The sequence below is a fragment of the Erinaceus europaeus genome, chromosome 14 (assembly GCF_950295315.1).
Source record: "Erinaceus europaeus chromosome 14, mEriEur2.1, whole genome shotgun sequence".
Classification (NCBI taxonomy): domain Eukaryota; kingdom Metazoa; phylum Chordata; class Mammalia; order Eulipotyphla; family Erinaceidae; genus Erinaceus; species Erinaceus europaeus.
The window spans coordinates 4491309-4511223 of NC_080175.1; the positions used below are offsets into that span (position 1 = coordinate 4491309).

A 19915-nucleotide genomic window follows, 5' to 3' on the forward strand; every position below is an offset into this window, starting at 1 on the left:
TATGTTTCTGACAGCTTTTATTTTACTTTTTTTCACCCAAAGTACCCAAGGAGAAACACATTTGCCTCGTTTTCAGAGACAGGAAACTCCTGTTTGTTTGAGTTGAAAGGGATAACACTGGATTTTCTCTTTGGGATTAAAAAAAAAATGTAGTTCATTAGATGTGTTGGTATTTTCATGGTAAAGAAATGATGCTTACAACTTAGTTGCCTTGAGAAAGATTACATGAAATCTCAGTTTATTTTAGAAATAAGTAGAAACCATCTGTGATGCTGGTTTTGATATTAATTTAGGCTTTAAGGACCCAAATGTTGTATTTTCAGAACTGGTGCTACTGTGGATACTAAACTACTATGCCTTTCTTTTTCTCCTTTCTTCTTTGTCCCAGCGTTATCCCTGCATGCTTCTACCACTCTGTGAAAAGACATTTCTTCCTTTTTTAACTTCAGAAAGAGAGAGGGAGAAGGAAAGGGAGAGGGAGAGGGAGAGAAAGAAGGAGAAATGCACAACACACTCCACTGTTTATGAAGTTTCTCCTGTGCTTAATGTGGTTCCAGGGTCTTAATGTGGTACCCTGGTCCTGACACATGGTAAAAAGTGTGAACGCTGGGCAAAGAAGCAGAGTGTCTGCTCCTGGCTCCCCGGAGACCTTGTAGCACCTGCCTTCACTGACTGCTCTGTGGGCCAAGTCCGCCAAGTCTGCAAGCTTTTTGGCGCTATGGTCTTGTCTTGTAGTGCTTGGCTTGCAGACGCACTGTGCAGGTGCGTCAGCTTCAGGAAGTGTTCCCCTTGGGCCCCTGACACCTGCTGACACTCAGTGGACTGGTGGGTGTGCTCAGAAGTGACACTGGCTATGGACCTGTCTGCCCAGGCTGCCCAAAGCAGGAACCTGCTGTTTAGTTCTGAATCCCCATCTCAGTCTTTGGTCTTGCGGCTGGACAGCTCTCTGACCCTGTGGCTGTGAACATGGAGCCATGTGGCAGCCCTGTCCTTGTGTGCTTGGCCTGGGACCAGGCATTCCCAGTCTCTAGACCCCTGGCATGTGGGCTGAGTTGATTTTTTTTGTTTAATATTTTATTTATTTATTGGATCAAGACAGAGAGAAAATTGATAGGAATGGGAAATAGAGAAGCAGAGAGAAAGAGAACCTGGCAGCCCTGCTTCCCCATTCATGAAGCTTCCCTGTTCATGAAGCTCCCCCCCCCCCCACCCACAGGTAAGGAGTGGGAGCTTGATCCAGGGTCCTTGTTCCTGACAACATATGCACTCTACCTTCACATACACAAGAAACACCACCGGCCTAGTTCAGCTTTTCCTTGATTCTAGAAGGCAGACTCTTTAAAGATATACATTTACTTTAATGAAAGAGGTACAGAGAGAAAGATAGAGAGAAAGATCAGATAACTGCCCATCTCTGGCTTGTGGTGGTGCTGGAGATTGAACCTGGGGCCTCAAAACCTCAGCCACGAACGTCTTTTGCAGAACCATGACACTGTCTCCGCAGCCCAAAGGCAGAGCCTCATAGCCAACTTGGTCCCTGTTACAGAGAGCCCAAATGTGTGTATGGCCATACTGCCGCAAGCACGCCTGATCTTGTCTGGTTGTGGAAGCTAAGTGGGTTTGGGCCTAGCTAATACTTGGGTGGGAGACCCCAAAGCCAGCAGGTGCTGGCTGAGGTGCTGGCTAATTGGGAGTTTCAGGCTCTGGAGCCATTTGAGATTCTAGCGCTTTCTAAAAGAAGAAGGTGTGTGAACATTCTGGTGTCGATCCTCTGGGTCCCAGCAAGGCTGTCCTGGGGGTGGAGTGGGGACACAGGGACTGGGGTTTGCTCTGGCAAGGAAGCTCAGCGGCTTTCTCCAGAGGTTTCCTGTTGTTTTCGACGGGTTATGTTGTTTTCGCCGGGCTGGCTTCACGGGCGGGTAACAGACGACCAGGGACTCATGGTTTAGCTGTAGGCAGTATCTCTTTATTCATGCAGGACGCAGCACAATCTAAGACGAGCTAAGTTAAACTCAAAGTACAGTACAGTACAACTCACAATGCTGTCTTTATATATACTTGCCAAGTAGGGTGGAAACAGGATGTGACATAGAGAAGGTGGAGAGAAAAGTGACTGGCGAAAATCAGAGTGTGACAAGGAGGGGGTGGAGCAGGCGAGAATCCTATCACTGAACCACAAATGCCCTGGAGGGAGGGTGGAACTTGTTAACAGTGGTTATGTAAATAGAATGAAGTGGTTATGTAAATAGAATAGTGTTAAGCAGGGGGGATTTAAACCAAATGAAACAGAAGGGGTCTCATGCATACCAACAGTTTCCTTAGCTCCACTGTTCCTCTGCTGTGACTGAGTCTCGGATCACCACAGGGCATTTGAAGGAAGATGGTCCCAGAGTTTTAACAGTAGATGTTCAGGGAAAAGGGAGGGTGGATTGACTATCTTGTAAAACTCTTGTGTATTTTTCTGTTTTGAACCTCACTCAGATAACTTCTCATCGGATCATGTATTTGCGAAATAGTCATGACAAAATGGGGTTCACACAGAAAGGATCTTAGTCCATTTAGAGGCCTCACTTGCTTTGAATGTTCTCTTTTGGGGAGTGAGGGAGAGACAGGGGTTCTCTCTTCACAGGGTGATTATGTATGGAGAATCCCAGAGCAGAAAAAACTTTACCTGCCTTTTAAATGCAAATCCAGACAATATGTGGGGTCAGGAAGATAACTCTCTCACATAAAAATTCCCCCACTAGGGAAAGATAGAAACAGGCTGGGGGTGTGGACCCACTTGATGACGCCCATATCCAGAGGAAATGCAATTACAGAAGTCAGACTTCCCACCTTCTGCACCCCATAAAGATCTTTGGTCCATGTTCCAAGAAGGGGAGAAATGTTAGGGGAAGATGATGGGGGAGGGGCGGGGCGGGTTCTGAACCCCAATTCCACTAAGACTTGGAGAGAGAAGAGGAAAAAAAAAAGGAAGGAAGAACTCAGAAGTAGTAGGTGTGACTTAGAGAGGAAGAGGAGGCAGTGCCATAGAAGAGATGAATGGGAGAACTACTGCGGTTATCTATGGGGGTGAGGATGGGGACACAGACCTTTAGTGATGAGAGTAGTGGAATAAATAAAAGAAAAGAAACTGAATTGCAAAAAAATGACAAATTATATAAATATAGATAGATCACTATAGAAATAATAGCTCATTTGCATGCAAGTTGGTAGAGTGATCACTATGATCACTAAACTTTTTGTCCTTCTGTACCAATACAAATGCCCCCTCTGCCTTGGTCTTCTGGTCCCTACACCCCACCAGTCCAGCCCGCAGCCCTCGGCTCCCCTTCCCAGAATGGAAACTGCCCCCTCGAGTTCTGCTCCCTCTAATTTTTGGGGCTCCTTTTCTGTCTGCCTCATCTTTGTCTTCTCAGCACCTGGTGTGCGTGGGCTGCTCCGTGGGCGAGGGTCTGTGTCTGCTGGGTGACTGATTAATCCCGGAATTCATTAACTCCTGGCTTTCATGCGGAGGAAAGAGAAGGACAGAGCCTGGGGAAATGTTTCCAGCTTTTGATAACAAGCAGCTCCCTGTCCTGATGTCGAATAAGGAGCTCAGGGCACCATGCTTCTTTTTTCCTGGCCTCCTCCCTCATTCTCCCCTCTCCCCTTCCCTTCCTCTTAGACTCAGTATCAAAAGTGTCTTTGGTAGATCCATAGGCTGTGTGGGTCTGTGCTCACTGAAGTGCTGTTTGTCATTACCAGAAAAAAAAAAAAGGAAATAAGTCAAGTGTCCAGCAATGAATGCGTGTAAGACGTGTAAGAGCTTGTGGTCTCTAAACACAAACGATTGATTATGAATCAACTATAAGAAGAGATGAAATTGGGACCTGGGCATTAGCACACCAGGTTAAGCACACCTAGTAGGAAGAAGTTCAAGGATCCTTGTCTGAGCCCCTGGCTCCCCACCTTTGAGGTGGAGGGGGGTTCTTTTATAATCGGTGAAGCATGTCTGCAGGTGCCTGTCTCTCCCCGTCTCTGTCTTCCCCTCCTCTGCAGTTTTCTCTTTGTCCTATCCATCAGCAACAACAACAATGGAAAAAAAAACACGATGGTCTCCAGGAACAGTGGACTTGTAGTGCAGGCAACACACCCCAGCAATAACCCTGGAGGCAAAAAAAAAAAAAAAAAGGAAAGAAAGAAAAAAAAAAAAGATGAAATGTTCTTTTGTGATACAATTTGGGTGGAACTTTAAGGCATTTGGTTAAGTGACATAAGACAGAAGGAGAATGAATCCTGAATGAGCCTACTTATTGTTGGAACCCCCCCCCCGAAAAAAAAAAAAAAACCAAAGCAAGGGGGGAAATATAGGGCAAAACACTGGTAAACTGTGGTGTACCTCAACAGAACTGAGGACGCAAAAGAGGGGAGGCAGGAGAGGAGTGAAAGGGGCTTGAGGGCCTAGTGTCTTCTTGTGCAGGGTGTGGCATGTGACACCTGTCTTGGGGAGATGTGAGGCTGTACCCCCATGACAACAGTGGTCTTGCAAATCGGCATCACCTCATGATGTGGGGAAAGTGTCTGCATTGCGCTCACCGAGGTCTTTCTTTTTTTTTTTTTTAAAGTTTTTTTATATATATATTTTTTATTTTCCTTTTTGTTGCCCTTGTTGTTTCACATTGTTGTGGTTATTAATGTCGTAGTTGTTGGACAGGACAGAGAGAAATGGAGAGAGGAGGGGAAGACAGAGAAGAGGAGAGAAAGACAGACACCTGCAGACCTGCTTCACCGCCTGTGAAGCGACTCCCCTGCAGGTGGGGAGCCGGGGGCTCGAACCGGGATCCTTACGCAGGTCCTGGCGATTTGCGCCACGTGCGCTTAACCCGCTGCGCCACCGCCCGACTCCCGACCGAGGTCTTTCTGAAGACTTGCCATTGTCTCCTTTTGCAGGCAGGGGTCAATGAGAATGATTTCTATGACGGGGCGTGGTGTGCTGGGAGAAACGACCTTCACCAGTGGATCGAGGTGGACGCCAGGCGCCTGACCAGGTTCACTGGCGTCATTACGCAGGGGAGGAACTCTCTCTGGCTGTGAGTATGGCCGGGTCTGTGCTATTCCAGATGCCGCATCTGGGATCTGAGCTTCTCGGGTTTGGGCTGCAGTGGGGAGAGAGGGAGTGGGTAAGCTGCAGAGAGGTGTCTGGCGAGGGGCCCCAGGAGGGGAGGAGATGGTCTGTGGACAGGAGACTGGGCTGCTACAGACAAAAGCCCCATTGGGGAGGCTTATCTTTTGGAGCAATGTCCCTTCGTTTTTTAGGACTAGAGAGGCACTCACCTGGAAGGTTAGATAGAGCTCACAGAAGTATAGTTAAAACAATGGCACAATTGGCAGATGGGTGCCACCTTGGATCCTGCCAACACCCATGTCCAGTGGAGAAGCAATGACAGAAGCCAGAACTCCCATATTCTGCACCCCAAAAAGAATTTTGGTCCGTACTCCCAGAGGGAGAGAGATGTTAGGGGAAGATGACCAGAGGGCTCTGAAACCCAACTCCACCAGGACTTAGAGAAGAGGGAAAAAGCAAAGACATTCAGAGTTAATAATAGGTGTAGGTGTGATTGAGAAAGTAAGAGAAGTCAGAACCACAGGAAAAATGGGTAAAAATATAGATAGGTAGTTATAGAAATAATAGTCAGCCCATGTCTGTGACCTTGGGAGAACTTTCCAATGGAAGGCATGGGGACACAAAACTCTGGTGGAGTCAACAGTGGGACCCCCCCCTTTTATCTCATAATTTTGTAAATCAATATTAAGATCAAATTAAATAACAAAGGAAAGAAAGAAAGAAAGAGAAAAAGTGGTGAGAGACAGTCAGGGGACCATCACATACAGTGGCTTCTGGTCTCTTTGCCTTTGAATCGCTTTTGTATTGAAAACGCAGCGTCATAATGTCTAGCGATATTTTAAAACATCCCCACCACTTCCCCATTCTTCGGCCAGCATGACTCCTTTTTCATATTTGCTGTCATGTCACACCTGTGACGATGTTATTTTTAGCTGAAAAACACATCTCGGTCTCCGTGGCGCGGCTCCCTCCGACTTCCTGGGTTTGTGCTCATAGCCTGTGATTTCACTCCGCCGTGCCGCCGGCTTCATGTTCTATTCTGTGATCAAATACCATATTACAGGAAGGCATTTTCATTCTGTGTTTTCATCCCTTCAATTACCCCCCTTCGCTTCAGTTTCCCAGGCTGTGGTGACTGGTGCCTTTTGAGAACGTTTGCTTGTGTCTGTGTTGAAGTTCCTGCATACTCACCACTGCTCAGAAGTTTCCATTTTATTCCAGAGAGGCTGATTTTCATTGCCACTGCTGTTCAGACGCTGAGAGACACACTCCTGGGGCGATAGCTCAGCCAGAGGGCACAGCCTTGCATGCTTGAAAACCCTCACTCTTGCCACCTGGCTGAGTTCAGTCCTTGGCACCACCTTATACTAGAGTTCAGTGGTGCTCTGGTCTCACTCTGCTACTTATAAAAATAAATCTCCTCCCTTCCTTCTTCTCTACTTCCTTCTCCTCCATCACAATTTGGGAGAAGGAACTTTGATTTGTTTGTGGAAATGGACAGTGGAAGAGAAAGTGTTTTGACAGGCTGGGGGGATGGATCCACCTTCCATCACCCATGTCCGGAAGATAAGCTATGACAGAAGCCAGAACTCCCAGCTTCTATACCCCAAAAAGAATTTTGTTCCACACTTCCAGAGGGGTAAATGACAGGGGAAGATGATAAGAGGACTCTGAACCCCAATTCCACCAGAACCTGAAGGGTCTGCTACCAGGAATCTTGTTTTTATCCCATCCCTGAAAGGGAAGTGAATCTGGAAAACCCCAGAGGAAGCCAGGCACTGTTTCTCTGATCTGAGAGCAGGGGGGTGGGGAACGAAGGACACCTGGAATTAGTGATAGGTGTAGGCGTGACTTGGAAAGGAACTGAAGGCAGGGCTATTGAAAATATTAGGGAAACACACACACACACACACACACACACACATAAACACACGTCAATAGTTGCAGAATCAACCCATATCTGTGACCTTGGGAGAACTACCTTAGTGTCCAGTGGAGGAGAGGGAAACAGAATTCTGGTGGTGGGAATGGGGTGGAGTCAGATCTCTATTTTCTTACAGTTTTGTAAATCACTATTCAATCACTAATAAAAGAGAAAGAAAGTGGTTCAGGGCTATCCAGAGGACTGGGGTTGGGGGATATTCCTGGGCATGGATGCCACCCTGTCACCCTCTCTGACCTGTGATGTGAAACCGCAGTTCGGCTGTTACAGGGTTGAAAGAGCAGGGCAGGGAACCTGACCCCCCCCCCCCCCCCCCGCCAGTCAACTTCCTTGAGAAGCATAGGCAGTGTGGGGGTGAGGGAGAACTGATAGGGGAACAAACTTTCTTTGACTTAAGCCCAGGACAAGGGAGAAAAATATTTTCTATTGATACAGATGTAGAGAAATTAAGAGAAGTAAGGGAAAGGAGAGAGACAGAGACATCTGCAGCCCTGCTTCACTGTTTGTGGAACTTCCTCCCTGTAGGTGGGGACCAGGGACTTGAACCTGGGTCCTTGTGCATGGTAACATGTGTGCTTAACCTGGTGTGCCAAAACCTAGCTCTGGAAGAACTTATTTTAAGAGTCATTTTAAAAAAATGTCTGAATGTATATCAAATCTAGTTATCTTTTCTTTTCTTTATTTTTTGTCCTTTTTGAAGACTTTAAAAAATATTTATTATTAATTTCCCTTTTTGTTGCCCTTGTTTTTTTATTGTTGTAATTATTATTGTTGTTGTTATTGATGTCTTCGTTGTTGGATAAGACAGAGAGAAATGGAGAGAGGAGGGGAAGACAAGAGGGGGAGAGAAAGACAGACACCTGCAGACCTGCTTCACCGCCTGTGAAGCGACTCCCCTGCAGGTGGGGAGCCGGGGGCTCGAACCGGGATCCTTATGCCGGTCCTTGTGCTTTGCACCACATGCGCTTAACCCGCTGTGCTACAGCCCGACTCCCATGTTGTTGTTTTTCAACTTCTGTCCGTGAATGAGATCATCCCATCTTCATCCTTCTCTTTCTTGCTGATCTCACTTCACAGGATTCCTCCAAGCTCCATCGAAGATGTGGCGAAGAAGGTGAATCCACCATTTTTAATAGCTGAGTAGTATTCCACTGTGTTTATAGACCACAGCTCTTCTCAGCTACTCATCTGTGGTTGGACACTGGGTTGCTTCCAGGTTTTGGCTGTTACAAATTGTGCTGCTGAAAACACAAGTGTACACAGATCTTTTTGGATGGGTGTGTTTGGTTCCTTAGGGTCTATCCCCAGGAGAAGAATTGCAGGGTCATAGGGAAGGTCCATTTCTAGCCTTCTGAGAGTTCTTTAGGCTGCTCTTCACAGAGCTGAGTGCCATCATTTTTTTTTTAACACTCCAATGTAAGGTGTCCTTGTGGCTTCCAGTCTGTGATGGCCTCAGTGGACGCAGAACCTTAAAAGCTGTGGCCCTGGAGCCCTCCCTGATCTCAGGAACCGCCTAGATGCTCTGTCAGGAGGTCTCTGAGGAATAGTGTTGGAGAGTTAGGGATCTCCAGAAGATCACTCACACTGTATGGTTGAATCGTGATGGGCTGCTTAACCCATACCCTGGAGTGGCTGAGAACAGGCCTCAACTGTAAGGGGAGAGAAGGGAGGGGATGTGGAGAGAGGAAGCTGAGTCAATGACATGGATTTCTGGAGACTTCTGGAGACTGTCATGTGCCTTTGGGACCACCTTGTGGCTTGAGCCGGTGACATGGATTTCTGGAGATTTCTGCTGTACGTGCCTTTGGGACCACCTGTGGCTCGAGCCGGTGATGGCAGAGCTCCTTTCCACAAACCTCAGTTTGCTCTTCTCTGTAACTGGTAGCTAAAGCTATTCACTACATCATGAAGAAGATGTTGTAGGGGCTGAGCAGAGGCATATGCATTAGAGTGCACATGGTATCGTACACAAAGACCTGGGTTCAAGCCCCCGGTCTCCACCTGCAGGGGGGAAACTTCATCAGTGGTGAAGCAGTGCTGCAGGTGCCTCTCTTTTTCTCTCCCTCTCCATCTCCCTCCTCTCTTGATTTCATTCTGTCGCTATTCAATAAATAAATCAATTTAATTTTTAAAAAAGAAAGATATGGTGAAGTTTGACAATCATCAGTCCACAAGAAGAGCTGAATGCATGACTATTTCTTCCCACTGTACATCTTCGAGATTTTTTTAAATTAATATTTTATTTGTTTATTTATTTTTTGCCTCTAGGGTTATCACTGGGGCTTGGTGCCAGCACTAGGAATCCACTGCTAATGGAGGCCATTTTTTTTCCATTTTTTTTATTGGATAGGACAGAGAAATGGTGATGGGGAGGGGAAGATAGAAATGGAGAGAGATAGACACCTGCAGACCTGCTTCACCTCTTGTGAAGTGACCTCCCCCGAAGGCGGGGAGCCGGGGGCTCAAACTGGGATCCTTGCACAGGTCCTTGTGCTTCAAACTATATGTGATTAGCCTGGTGTGCTGCTGTCAGCCCCCCCCCCATATTTTATTTCTTTATTAAAGAGAGGAAGAGAATGACAGAGCACTACTCTCAGCTCGGGTTGATGGTGGTCCTGAGGATGGAACCTGGGGCTTCAGAGCCTCAGGCACAAGAGTCTTTTGCAAAACCATCATGCCATCCTTGGGCTTTTCTCGAGTGATTTCCAAACTTGACTTCTAGCCACAAAGGGTTCTTTGCCGTAAAACCCTTTTGGAAACATCGAAAGTCCAGACAGTTGTGGCTGCTCTGTGTGATGGGGGTGGGAGATGGGGGGTCTCTGCTCTCCCTCCTCCTACAGCCCCCTCCTCTCTCCCAGGCACCTAGTCCACGTATTACTGGGTGAAAAGATTCTATTCCTGCTGACCTCTTCAACTACCGCGGGTCAATGGTATTTCCTGAGTCCACAGGGTGGGGTAGCAAGCAGTTCTGGAATTCAAAGCCAGACAAGCCAAGAGAGAGCTGGAATTTGAATTTCATCATTATAATTCAGTGTGCAGAATACACCCCGAGCTCAGTGTGCTCCATTCCAGTTGGTGAAGTTTTAATAAAATGAAAAGAGCTTCCTGGGTTTAGCCAAATGGATGTTGTTGCCTGGGCCTTGGAATGTAGGAGTATTTTGAGGTTAGAAGATGTATTAACAATGCTGCCAACCCTTTTATAGTTGTTGTCTTAGTTGTTGTCTTTAAAGTGAACATCTACTCTCGTATTTGTTCCTGACAAGCTCTTTATGTGTTAGTGAACCGTCCGGCTGTTATTTACTGTGCATTTTGCAGAATGCTATTTGGATACAGTGGAAAGCAATTAATCGATAAAATTTATTGTCGTAGACCTTGAAGAATAAAATAACTTGAGGCTGGGTGGTGACATACCAGGTTAGGCACACATAGCATGAAGCACAGGGGTTGGGGTTCGAGCCCCCCGGCTCCCCACCTGCAGGGAGGTTGCTTCATAAGCGGTGAAGCAGGTCTGCAGGTGTCTTATCTTTCCCTCTATCTTCCATTCCTCTCTCAATTCTCTCTGTCCTATCCAATAAAAAAAAAGAAAGAAAAAAAAATAAATAAAATAGGGAGCAGTGGATTCATAGTGCTGGGACTGAGCCCCAGCAATAACCTTGGAGTCAAGGAAAAGAAAAAAAAAGAGTGAAATAATTTGAACCTCATTAAAAGTTAAAAAGGCGGCAGAAGAGCCTTCAGTCTGCAGAGGACTCTGACATGTAAACAGGTCCAGTAGAATCGGTTATGGGGCGGCTGGGTTAGGGGGTGTGTTCCAGTTGCTGTTAGCAGACTCAGGGTACAGATGGGCAGGGGATTAACACAAGCTGGCTGACTGCTAACCCCAAGTTCAGGTCCAAGTTAGGATTCTAGTTTTAATTTTCCAAATAACTCATGCTACTTGGAAGTAATAAAATCTAATTGTTTTAATGATATTGAATAATTTATATTTCTCTCTCATATAAATTATCTTTCCAAGTGCATTGCAATTTGGTGAAACACTAGTACAGTAATAAAAGCCAGTCTTTCATTTCCCTAATTTCCAAAAATACATTAGAGCTATGAGTGTTACGATTATAACCAGTGTGGTGATTGAGAAGCTAATTACTCTGCTTGAGGTGAACCGTTGCTTGGGCAGGATACAGGCAATTTAAATAACCAAATGTTTAAAATTTTAATTGTTTAATAAACAAAAAGCAATTCTCATGATCTCTGAGAGTCTGGGAGTCCTTAAATCCAGCGCTGAAAATGAGGGAGCTATTTGATGAGTGACTGTGTAAGGTGAGAGCTCTGGAAGCTTTCACAAGTTGTTGAATTTTTTGAAAGTCACTGGGCTAATTAGCAAGTTAGCTCAGGACGGAGGGAGAGCCTGCTGAGATAACAGCCCCAGACTGAAGAAGCTGTCTCTCTCTGTGTCCTGGGAAGATCTTAGCAGAGCTTCTGAATGTGGGTTTCCCTTCCTAGACTTCTTCAAGGGAAGGAAAAGAAACTGTGAGGTATCTATCACAGAAGGTGCTGCCCAGGAAGGTCTGTTACTCAGAAACTGGGTGACACTCTTGCAAACCCCCAGTACTGCCAGCAAGAGGCCAGAGGGCTTTCTGCAGAGAAGCTTCTCATTTCAGGGGTGCTTTCCCACAAGAATGGCCTAGGTTTCAAGTCTGGATCGTTCCAACAGGATGGCTGGAAGGCACGGAGGATATTTTTATTTTATTTTTTTAGAGAAAGGTGTCCAGGGAAATTGATACAGATATAGCATAAGCCAGCCTTCCCACCCCAAACCCTGGCAGGCACTGCAATGCAGTTCTTACAGTTCTTTGTGGGTTTGAGTTTCTCAGTGTTGTCTGAAGTTACATTCTCTGGTGCTGGGGGCGGGGGCATTCTCTCAGACTTTGGGGGAACATCGCAGAGTTAGGAGTGGGGCTCAGAAAAATGTCATAAAGCAACATTTTTGTAAAAGGGATAAAAAAAAAAACATTTCCCTTTAGACAGTGAAGAGGACTGGTATTTACTCTGATAAAAAGGAGACACTGATGGTCGCTTTCTTCGAATTTCCTGGGCCTCAGTCTAAATGGTTAACATTACCAAAGAGGAACATTTTATTTTATTTTATTTTATTTTATTTATTTATTCCCTTTTGTTGCCCTTGTTGTTTTATTGTTGTAGTTATTATTGTTGTTGCCGTCATTGTTGGATAGAACAGAGAGAAATGGAGAGAGGAGGGGAAGACAGAGAGGAGGAGAGAAAGATAGAAACCTGCAGACCTGCTTCACCGCTTGTGAAGCCACTCACTCCCCTGCAGGTGGGGAGCCGGGGTTCGAACCTGGATCTTTATGCCGGTCCTTGTGCTTTGCGCCACCTGCGCTTAACCCACTGTGCTACAGCCCGACTCCCACATTTTGTTTTTTTTTAGAAGCAAGCTCCTAGGAAGCTTCCTGAGCCCTCTTGATCTCCCCTTTACTGGGCTGAGACCACACTGTGAGAGCAGGGGCTTATCATCAGGGACACAGAGTGTCCTCAGCTGGCTTGATGTCCAGTGGTGTTCACAGATGAGGATCCTGCTGAGAAGACTTGCTTGGAATGGCTGCCAGGGTGGGTCTCTGAGGCGCACAGGGCTGACACAGTGAGGAGAGTTCACCCTGGGAAGGAGCAGGCCTTCCTGGGCTCCTCAGATGGTAAAGGGCAGGTGTGAGTGTCTAGGAGAATTCAGAACATGCACAGCAGAAGGTTTTGCTTTTTTTGGTGAAGCAGGTGGCAGAGTTCTCTACAGACATTGCAGGAGTAGGGGCTGGGGATTTAAAGAAGATGGCCAAGGGGTTCTCTGTGCCCTTGGCCAGAAGCTTCAGCAGACTCCTGGAATTGTAGTGGCCCCACTTTCACTGTAGGCCAACCAGCAGGTGGCAGAGATGACGGCAGTGCAGTTAGAGGAGGTACAGGGAGGGAAGCTTGGAGGGAACTGGGAGCATATGTGCATTTTAGGAGGGGAGGTTGTGAGGTTGGGACACTGGATGGCATGGGAAGCAAGAAGGTCACTGGGCTGGGAGCAAAGGATAGATCTGAGAAGGCTTGGGAACAGGTGAAGTCTCAGAAGGGATGGGTACTTGGCCAGGGAGGAGTTACTGTCTGAGTAACTTTCCTGAGTACTCCCAGGAGGAGAGAAGGGAAAGGGAGGAGGGGCGGAGGGCAAGTGGATGAGTGGGTGGTTGGAACACAACCGGCATCTGGAAATGGGGCTGTACACAGACCACTTAGCAAGATTTCTGTTGGAAGAATCCTTTGAGACACCTGGGATTGTTGAGACACTCAGGGAAGGGAAGAAGATGCCTCAAAGAGATTCTGGGATCTTGTGTGGGAGGATGAGAAGGAGCCCAGACAAATAACTTGTTGGGTGAAGAAAATATAAGTGAAATATCAAAAGAAACAACTTTTACATCATAGGGGTGTGAAAAGGACAAGAGAAAGAGACAGGATTCTTACTTGAAGAAGTAATAAATGAGAAATCCTCCCCTCCCCAAACATGAAGTAAGGAATAAAACCATCAGATCTAGGAAGCCCTTAAGAATTCCAAACAAAATAAATCCAAGCCACATTACTATAAAAATAACAAAGATCAAAGATAAAAAGAAAGTATTAAAAGTAGCAAGAGAAAAACCAACATCACGTAAAAGGGAACTCTTCTACGATTGGCAGCTGATTTCTCAACAGAAACTCTAAAGGTCCAACAAGATTAGGAGGATATACTCAACATTTTGAATGGGAACGACCTCCAGCTAGGTTACCAGCCAAGTTGGAAGGGATGATGAGGAGCTTCTCAGAAAAGCAACAGCAAAGGCTTTCACTCACAGGACTCAAGCCCTTCAAGAAATACAAAAGGGGCTGTTGTGAAAGGAAAGCTCTGGATGATGCCCCTCGCCTGGGGTCTGTAAAGAAACAGAGCAAGGAGACAGAGTCAGCTGGAGACAAGCCTTCAGTTTCCATTTGCACAACTGAGGGTTCTAATTGTTTTTAGGGGGGAAGTGGTAGTGGTGGCGTGGGTTTGAAGGGTAGAGGGTCTTTGGTGGGGGGGCATGTCAGTGCTTGGTGAAATTCTACTTTGAAAACATTTAGTCTTGTAAAACCAAAATTACCTTAAATACAAATCAAGGATTTATTTATTTTTCCTAGAGCACTGCTCAGCTCCAGCTCTTGGTGGTACTAGGCATTGGACTGAGGAGCTTATGGCCTCAGGCATGAAAGGGCTTTTGTGTGACCACCATGGCATCTTCCTAGTCCTCAGGTTTGGCTTCTCTGTGCTGTTGGAAGCTGCTCATCTGGGAGCCAGGGCATGGAGATGGACCCTCCTCCCTGACCCTCTTGAATGATGTAATTTAACTTAAAAAGTAGTTTGTGGGGCTGCTGTGGCACATAAAAGGATTCACAGCAGGGAGCTGGGAACTGGTTTAAATAATGCAAGTTTTATTAGGGTGAAACAGGTAAAAGGCAAAATAAGCAATTATCAAGGGTTAAGAGTAAGTAGGTCCATAAAGTCTGACTATAGTTATCAAAAGTTTTGTCCCATAAAATAAACAGTTATCAGCTCTGGTAAAGGTTGCTCATGGCTGTAGGGGGGTCTAAAAGTTTACCGGCTGGCAGAGTCACACGTGATCAGTTCCCAGGAGAAGGAGCCATGGCGGATACCTGGTACGCCTCCGTCAAGATGCTTCTGAGCAGGAGAAGCAGCAGCAGCCAGAGAGAGCAACCTGCTCAAAGTCCCCAGGCTTTTACACATTCCCTTCTCTGTGTGTCCCACCTCAGGGTGACTTCATCTGTGTGCTAATAGTCCCAAACTCCTGTTGGGGTCACAACCCCTGACCCTCTCCAGGTTCTGCTGGAGTGACAGTAGCGGGTTCTCTGGCTCCCACAGTGAGAGATGTTGGCCTCCTGGTGCCCCGATGACTGCATCCTCCTCCACACTTCATCTGTGTCTGGCTTTCTGCCCCTGAGGACTGATGGGTCTGGCCAGCATAGAGGCCTCTCCCGCTCCAGGGTAAGGCTGGGTGCTGGCACAGCGGGACCCAGCAGACAGAGGAGGGGCTGGGTATATCCTGAATCACTTCCCCGTGTCCTGGGGAGAGAGTGTGGCTATTTTCAGCATGTGACTGCTGTGTTGCCTGGTTCACGGGTGGAATGAAATACTTGATGAGTGTGAGGCCCAGGGGTGGGGAGACGGGCGTTTGCAAACTCTTCCCTAACTGCTTTGAAAACCACCGTTCTTTGAGCTGGCAGATTTGGCTTGAACGTGAAGCATTTTCCTGAAAACAAGTCCAGGTTCAAGGAGCAGGCAAGGCAGGCAGCCATTTCTGCACTTGGCACCGGTTGGCAACGGGGGAAAGTTCTTCCAAAGGAAGCAAAGCTCCCCAGAGGCTCCTCAGGCTCTGTCTGCAGGTGACCGTGAGCGTGTTCTCGGCAGGGAAGGGCTCCGCGCTGGATGCTTCTCTGGAGCTCTGTCCTAAGGAGAAAGTGTCCATACCTGCAGCCTGTTCAGTCTGTTTCCTGGTGGAGACAGCCCCTCCCAGACCTTGCCCCCCACACCCAGAGTGGACTGATCCCTGCTGCCGTCTGCCCTCCTCACCGGCTCTCTGTGTGCTCCGAGTCTCCTTTGGTTTCCAGGCTCATGCAGTGTGCTCCTGCCCCAGGACCTCTGCTCAAGCCACCACCCCCCACCAAACCTGGAAGCTCTCCTGCCTGCATTCTGTCCCCTGACCTTCCTGTGGGAACATACTTTCACTCACTGTGTCCCCATTGGGCTTGAAGTAAAGATCTTTTTTTAAAAAAATACATACACACACACAAGCACGCAATACACATCTATGTATATGTTTTTATTGGTGATTTGATATTGATTTACAAAAGTATAAGGTAACAGGGGTCTAATTCCCCACCTTTCTCACCATCAGAGCTCTGTGTCCCCATCTCCTTCACTGGAAACTGCAATGGTTCTCCCAAGGTCACAGATATGGGTTGATTTTTTAAATATATCACTACTATCGATGTCTATGTATACTTTTTTGCCCATTTTCTCTACAGTTCTGCTTTCATTCCTTTCTTCTTCTTCTTCTTCTTCTTCTTCTTCTAGCGTTTGCCCTTCTTCTGTAGCCAGTCAACAGCGTCAGGTTGAGCCTGATGTCAAGTTTCGAGACCTCCTTTGAATCTGGAGAGGTGGCAGTCGTTGACTATGTGGGTCATAGTCTGTCTGGAGCCGCAGGGGCAGTTCGGGTCGTCTCTGGCTCCCCAGCGATGGAACATAGCGGCGCGCCGGCCATGGCCTGTTCGATAACGATTGAGGAGGGCCCAATCATAACGTGCTAGGTCAAAGCCGGGTTGACGCTCGCAGGGGTCTGTGATGAGGTGTTTGTTCTTGACCTCAGCTGACTGCCAGCTCTGTTTCCAAGAGTCTGGAACAGAGAAGTTCAGTGTAGGCGTAGGGGACCAGATTGGGTGACGAGACGTCGAGCGTTGGACAGGGTGGACGAAGATATCCGCGTATATTGGCAGGTCCGGTCGAGCATAATCCACACCCACAACTAGTACTACTTCCAAATGTCCTTCCTTTCACCCTCCTCTTTCTCAGACAAGAGAAGCGGCGCCTGGCCTCCCCTGCTGTTCTCCAGATCCACTTTCCTTTCTGTGATGGCACAAAAACAAGATCCCTGGTGACAGACGCTTCAGGTCCTGTGGAGTGCGGGTGCAGTGTCCTACCCATTCCCCCTCTGGGAGCATGGGGCAAAGTTTCTTTGGGGGGGGGCTGTCTGTTTTTTAGAAAAAGACATTTTTAATGAGCAGAGAGCCAGAACCTAAGTGTCATCCTAGCATGTGCAGTGCTGGGACTGAGCTCAGTACTTCAAGTGTACAAGTCCTGGGCTCACCACTAAGCCCCCCCACCCCAGCCTCATGACCTGATTGTCTGAGTTTGCACTGCCCAGGGGTGCGGCCTCTTGCTGGCTCCAGTGCTCAGCGTGGGGTGGGGTCCTATGACCTCCTCCTCCAGCACCAAGGCCAGGGCTGCCCAGCCTGAGGGGCTCGGGAGTCCTGAGCCTCTGAGAGGTGAGGACCAGCCCTGGGGGAGGAGTCCCTGCCCTGTTCACTTGGGGCACCCCACCTATCCCACGGTGTGGGCTCAGCTGTGCTTCTAGGTCTGTGCCCCGGTTTCTCTTCTGTTGGGTGGTGATGACAGCAGTCACCTACAGACACCCAGGCTGGGATGTGGGGGGCTGAGAGGCTCACGCTAGACAGCCGCCCGCGGCATGCAGGCAGCCCCCTGTGTCTGTTTTCTTAGGACCCCTTCTTGTGTTTGCCGTTTGTTTGGGGGGCATGGGGTGAAGTGGGGGTTCCCACTGACACCCCAGCACTTCTCCAGATCCCTCGTTCTCCTCTTAGCTTCCGGAGTGCCCAGCCTGTCTATCTTCTGTCCCCTCCTTTTGTCCATCCTTGTGGGCTCAGGCTCCAGAAACAGGGGGCAGGGTCTCCACCCTCCTACCAGGCCTCAGTTTTCTCGTCCTCAGGCAGAGAGATGGCTGTTTCAGTTCATTGCATGTCCAGTCAGATGCTCATGGAAAGTAGCAAAACATTTCTGGACACATGGCAGGCATCTGCCCAGTGATTTCATCTCGCCGCTCCTCTCCCCTTGAGCCCCTCTGGGCCCCCAGAGTGCTCTCAGGACAGACTTGGGGACTCCCCCATGTCTTGACTCAGAAGCAGAAGTCACCCATGTGATGCTTCTTAAACACAAAGCAGGGATGATCCGCTGCACACAGCAGGTGCTGGGTACTTGGCACTAGGTCCCGTGGTGCCTGCACGACTGCCAGGCACCACCTGTGCCGGCCGAGTCTGTGCTGAGTCCCCCCCTGGCAACTCTGGTAGTGTCAGGGCTGCGGAGTCACAGGTCTGTGGATGCTCAGCCTGAGTTTGCAGGGGAGGCAGCAGGGTGGCTCTGCAAAGGACTCTCCTGCCTGAGGCCCTGAGGTCGCAGGTTCAGTCTCCAGCACCACCATCAGTCAGAGCTGAGCAGGACTCTGCTAAAAGCAAGCAAGCAAGCAAGCAAGCAAGCAAGCAAGCAAACAAACACACAAACCACAAGACAATCCCAAGGATCTAGCTGGTGAGACTGCCCAGCCTGACACCCTCAGGGACAAGGCCATGCCCTCTGGGAGATGCCTGCCCTGTGGCTCCAAGTGGGATTTGCCTTATAGCTAAACAAAATAGACCCCTCTCCCCTCCTCTCCCCTCCTCTCCCCATTCCTCTCCCCTCCTCTCCCCATTCCTCTCCCCTCCTCTCCCCTCCTCTCCCCTCCTCTCCCCTCCTCTCCCCATTCCTCTCCCCTCCTCTCCCCATTCCTCTCCCCATTCCTCTCCCCATTCCTCTCCCCTCCTCTCCCCTCCTCTCCCCTCCTCTCCCCTCCTCTCCCCTCCTCTCCCCTCCTCTCCCCATTCCTCTCCCCTCTCTCCTCTTCCATCCCTGTCCCTCCCCTCCTGTCTGTGGAATTCCTGGGGTCTTGTTTTCAGTTCCTGTTTGCCTGCTATCTCCAAGGACACTTTAAGATCTGGCGAGCTGTGAAAGGAGGTGGCTTATTGGATAGAGCATCAGACTTGCATGCCTGAGACTCCTGGTTCAAATCCCAGCCAGAGGGGCATGCTGGTGTCATGTTCCCCACCCCCCATAGTCAATTGTACAAAATAACTCAGGAAGCTTAAGTACCTTCTCCCTCCCCTTCTGTTCTCTGGAGAGGAGCTTCCTAAGCAAATACCTTGCCCTTTGCCCAGATATATTGGATTTTCACCCCCCTTTTCCCCTTCAGTGGCATTTTCCCCTTGCCAACTATTTTTTACTGGAAGTAATGGAAAAGAGATAATATTTCTAAGTTTATGACTTCCCTTCCATGGACTGCACTTTCAAAAAGCCATGGTAACCAATCCAAAGAGAAAAACCTAGTAAATCAATGGGCTGACTTTCCCTGTGTCCAGGGCTTGGCTCCTCTGTGGAGGGAGAGAAACCACTTAGCTATGACTGTGGTTCCAGCAGGGAAGAGGGGCGGGGGAGAGAGGGAGTGCGGGAAAGAGAGTAGGAAAGGATGAGGAAGAGGCAAAAAGGGGGAGAGAAGGGAAAGAGGGAAGGAAAAAGAGAGGAATAAGATGAGAGAGAAGGGAGAGAGAGTGAGGGAGAAAGGGAAAGAAAAAGAAATGGAGAGATGGTATGTGGAAAGAGGGAGAGAAGAGAGACAGTGAGAGGAAGAGGGAAAGAAAGACAGTGAGATGAGGAATGGGAGAAGAAGAGGAGGAAGGGGGGAGAGAGATGAGAGAGGAGAAAGAAAAGGCGAGAAAGGAAGAGGGGAGAGACAAGTGAGAGAGGGAATGAAAGAGGGAGAGAGGGAAAGAAAAAGGAAGAGGAGAAAAGGAAAAAAAAGAGAGGGCAGATTGAAGGAGAGAGAGAAAGAGAGGGAGAGACACCACGAGAATGGCAGCTATGCCCCTGAGGGCTGCTTTTTCTGTGCTTCTTGTAGATGAAAAATACCTCCCCCCCATCTTGATTGGAGATATTCCAGAGGTTGTGTCCAGGGAGCTGGCCGTGTCCTTAGTGACACCTCGGCCCTGTTGGGACCTGGGCCTACAGAGCTCCTCCAGGGAGGATGAGGCGGGGAGATGGAGGAAGAGGAGAAGGAAGAGGAGGAGGAGAAGGAGAAGGAGGAGGAAGGGAAAGAGGAGGAGGAGGAGGAGGAGTTGGAGGAGTAGGAGGAGTTGGAGTCCTGAAAGCAGTCTGGAGAGGAAGCCAGGCTTCTGTTGCCTGGCAAAACAATGGCTTC

General features: G+C 48.4%; 1 protein-coding gene across 2 annotated transcripts in view; it reads left to right on the top strand.

The window, feature by feature from the left end:
• Positions 1-19915, top strand: part of CPXM2 (carboxypeptidase X, M14 family member 2) — a 98768-nt gene that overhangs the window by 30738 nt on the left and 48115 nt on the right. For both annotated transcript variants that reach the window (XM_060171115.1, XM_007519681.2), the window contains one exon: positions 4933-5072. In XM_060171115.1, coding sequence (XP_060027098.1) covers positions 4933-5072 — 140 coding nt within the window. The remainder of the gene's footprint in view (positions 1-4932; positions 5073-19915) is intronic.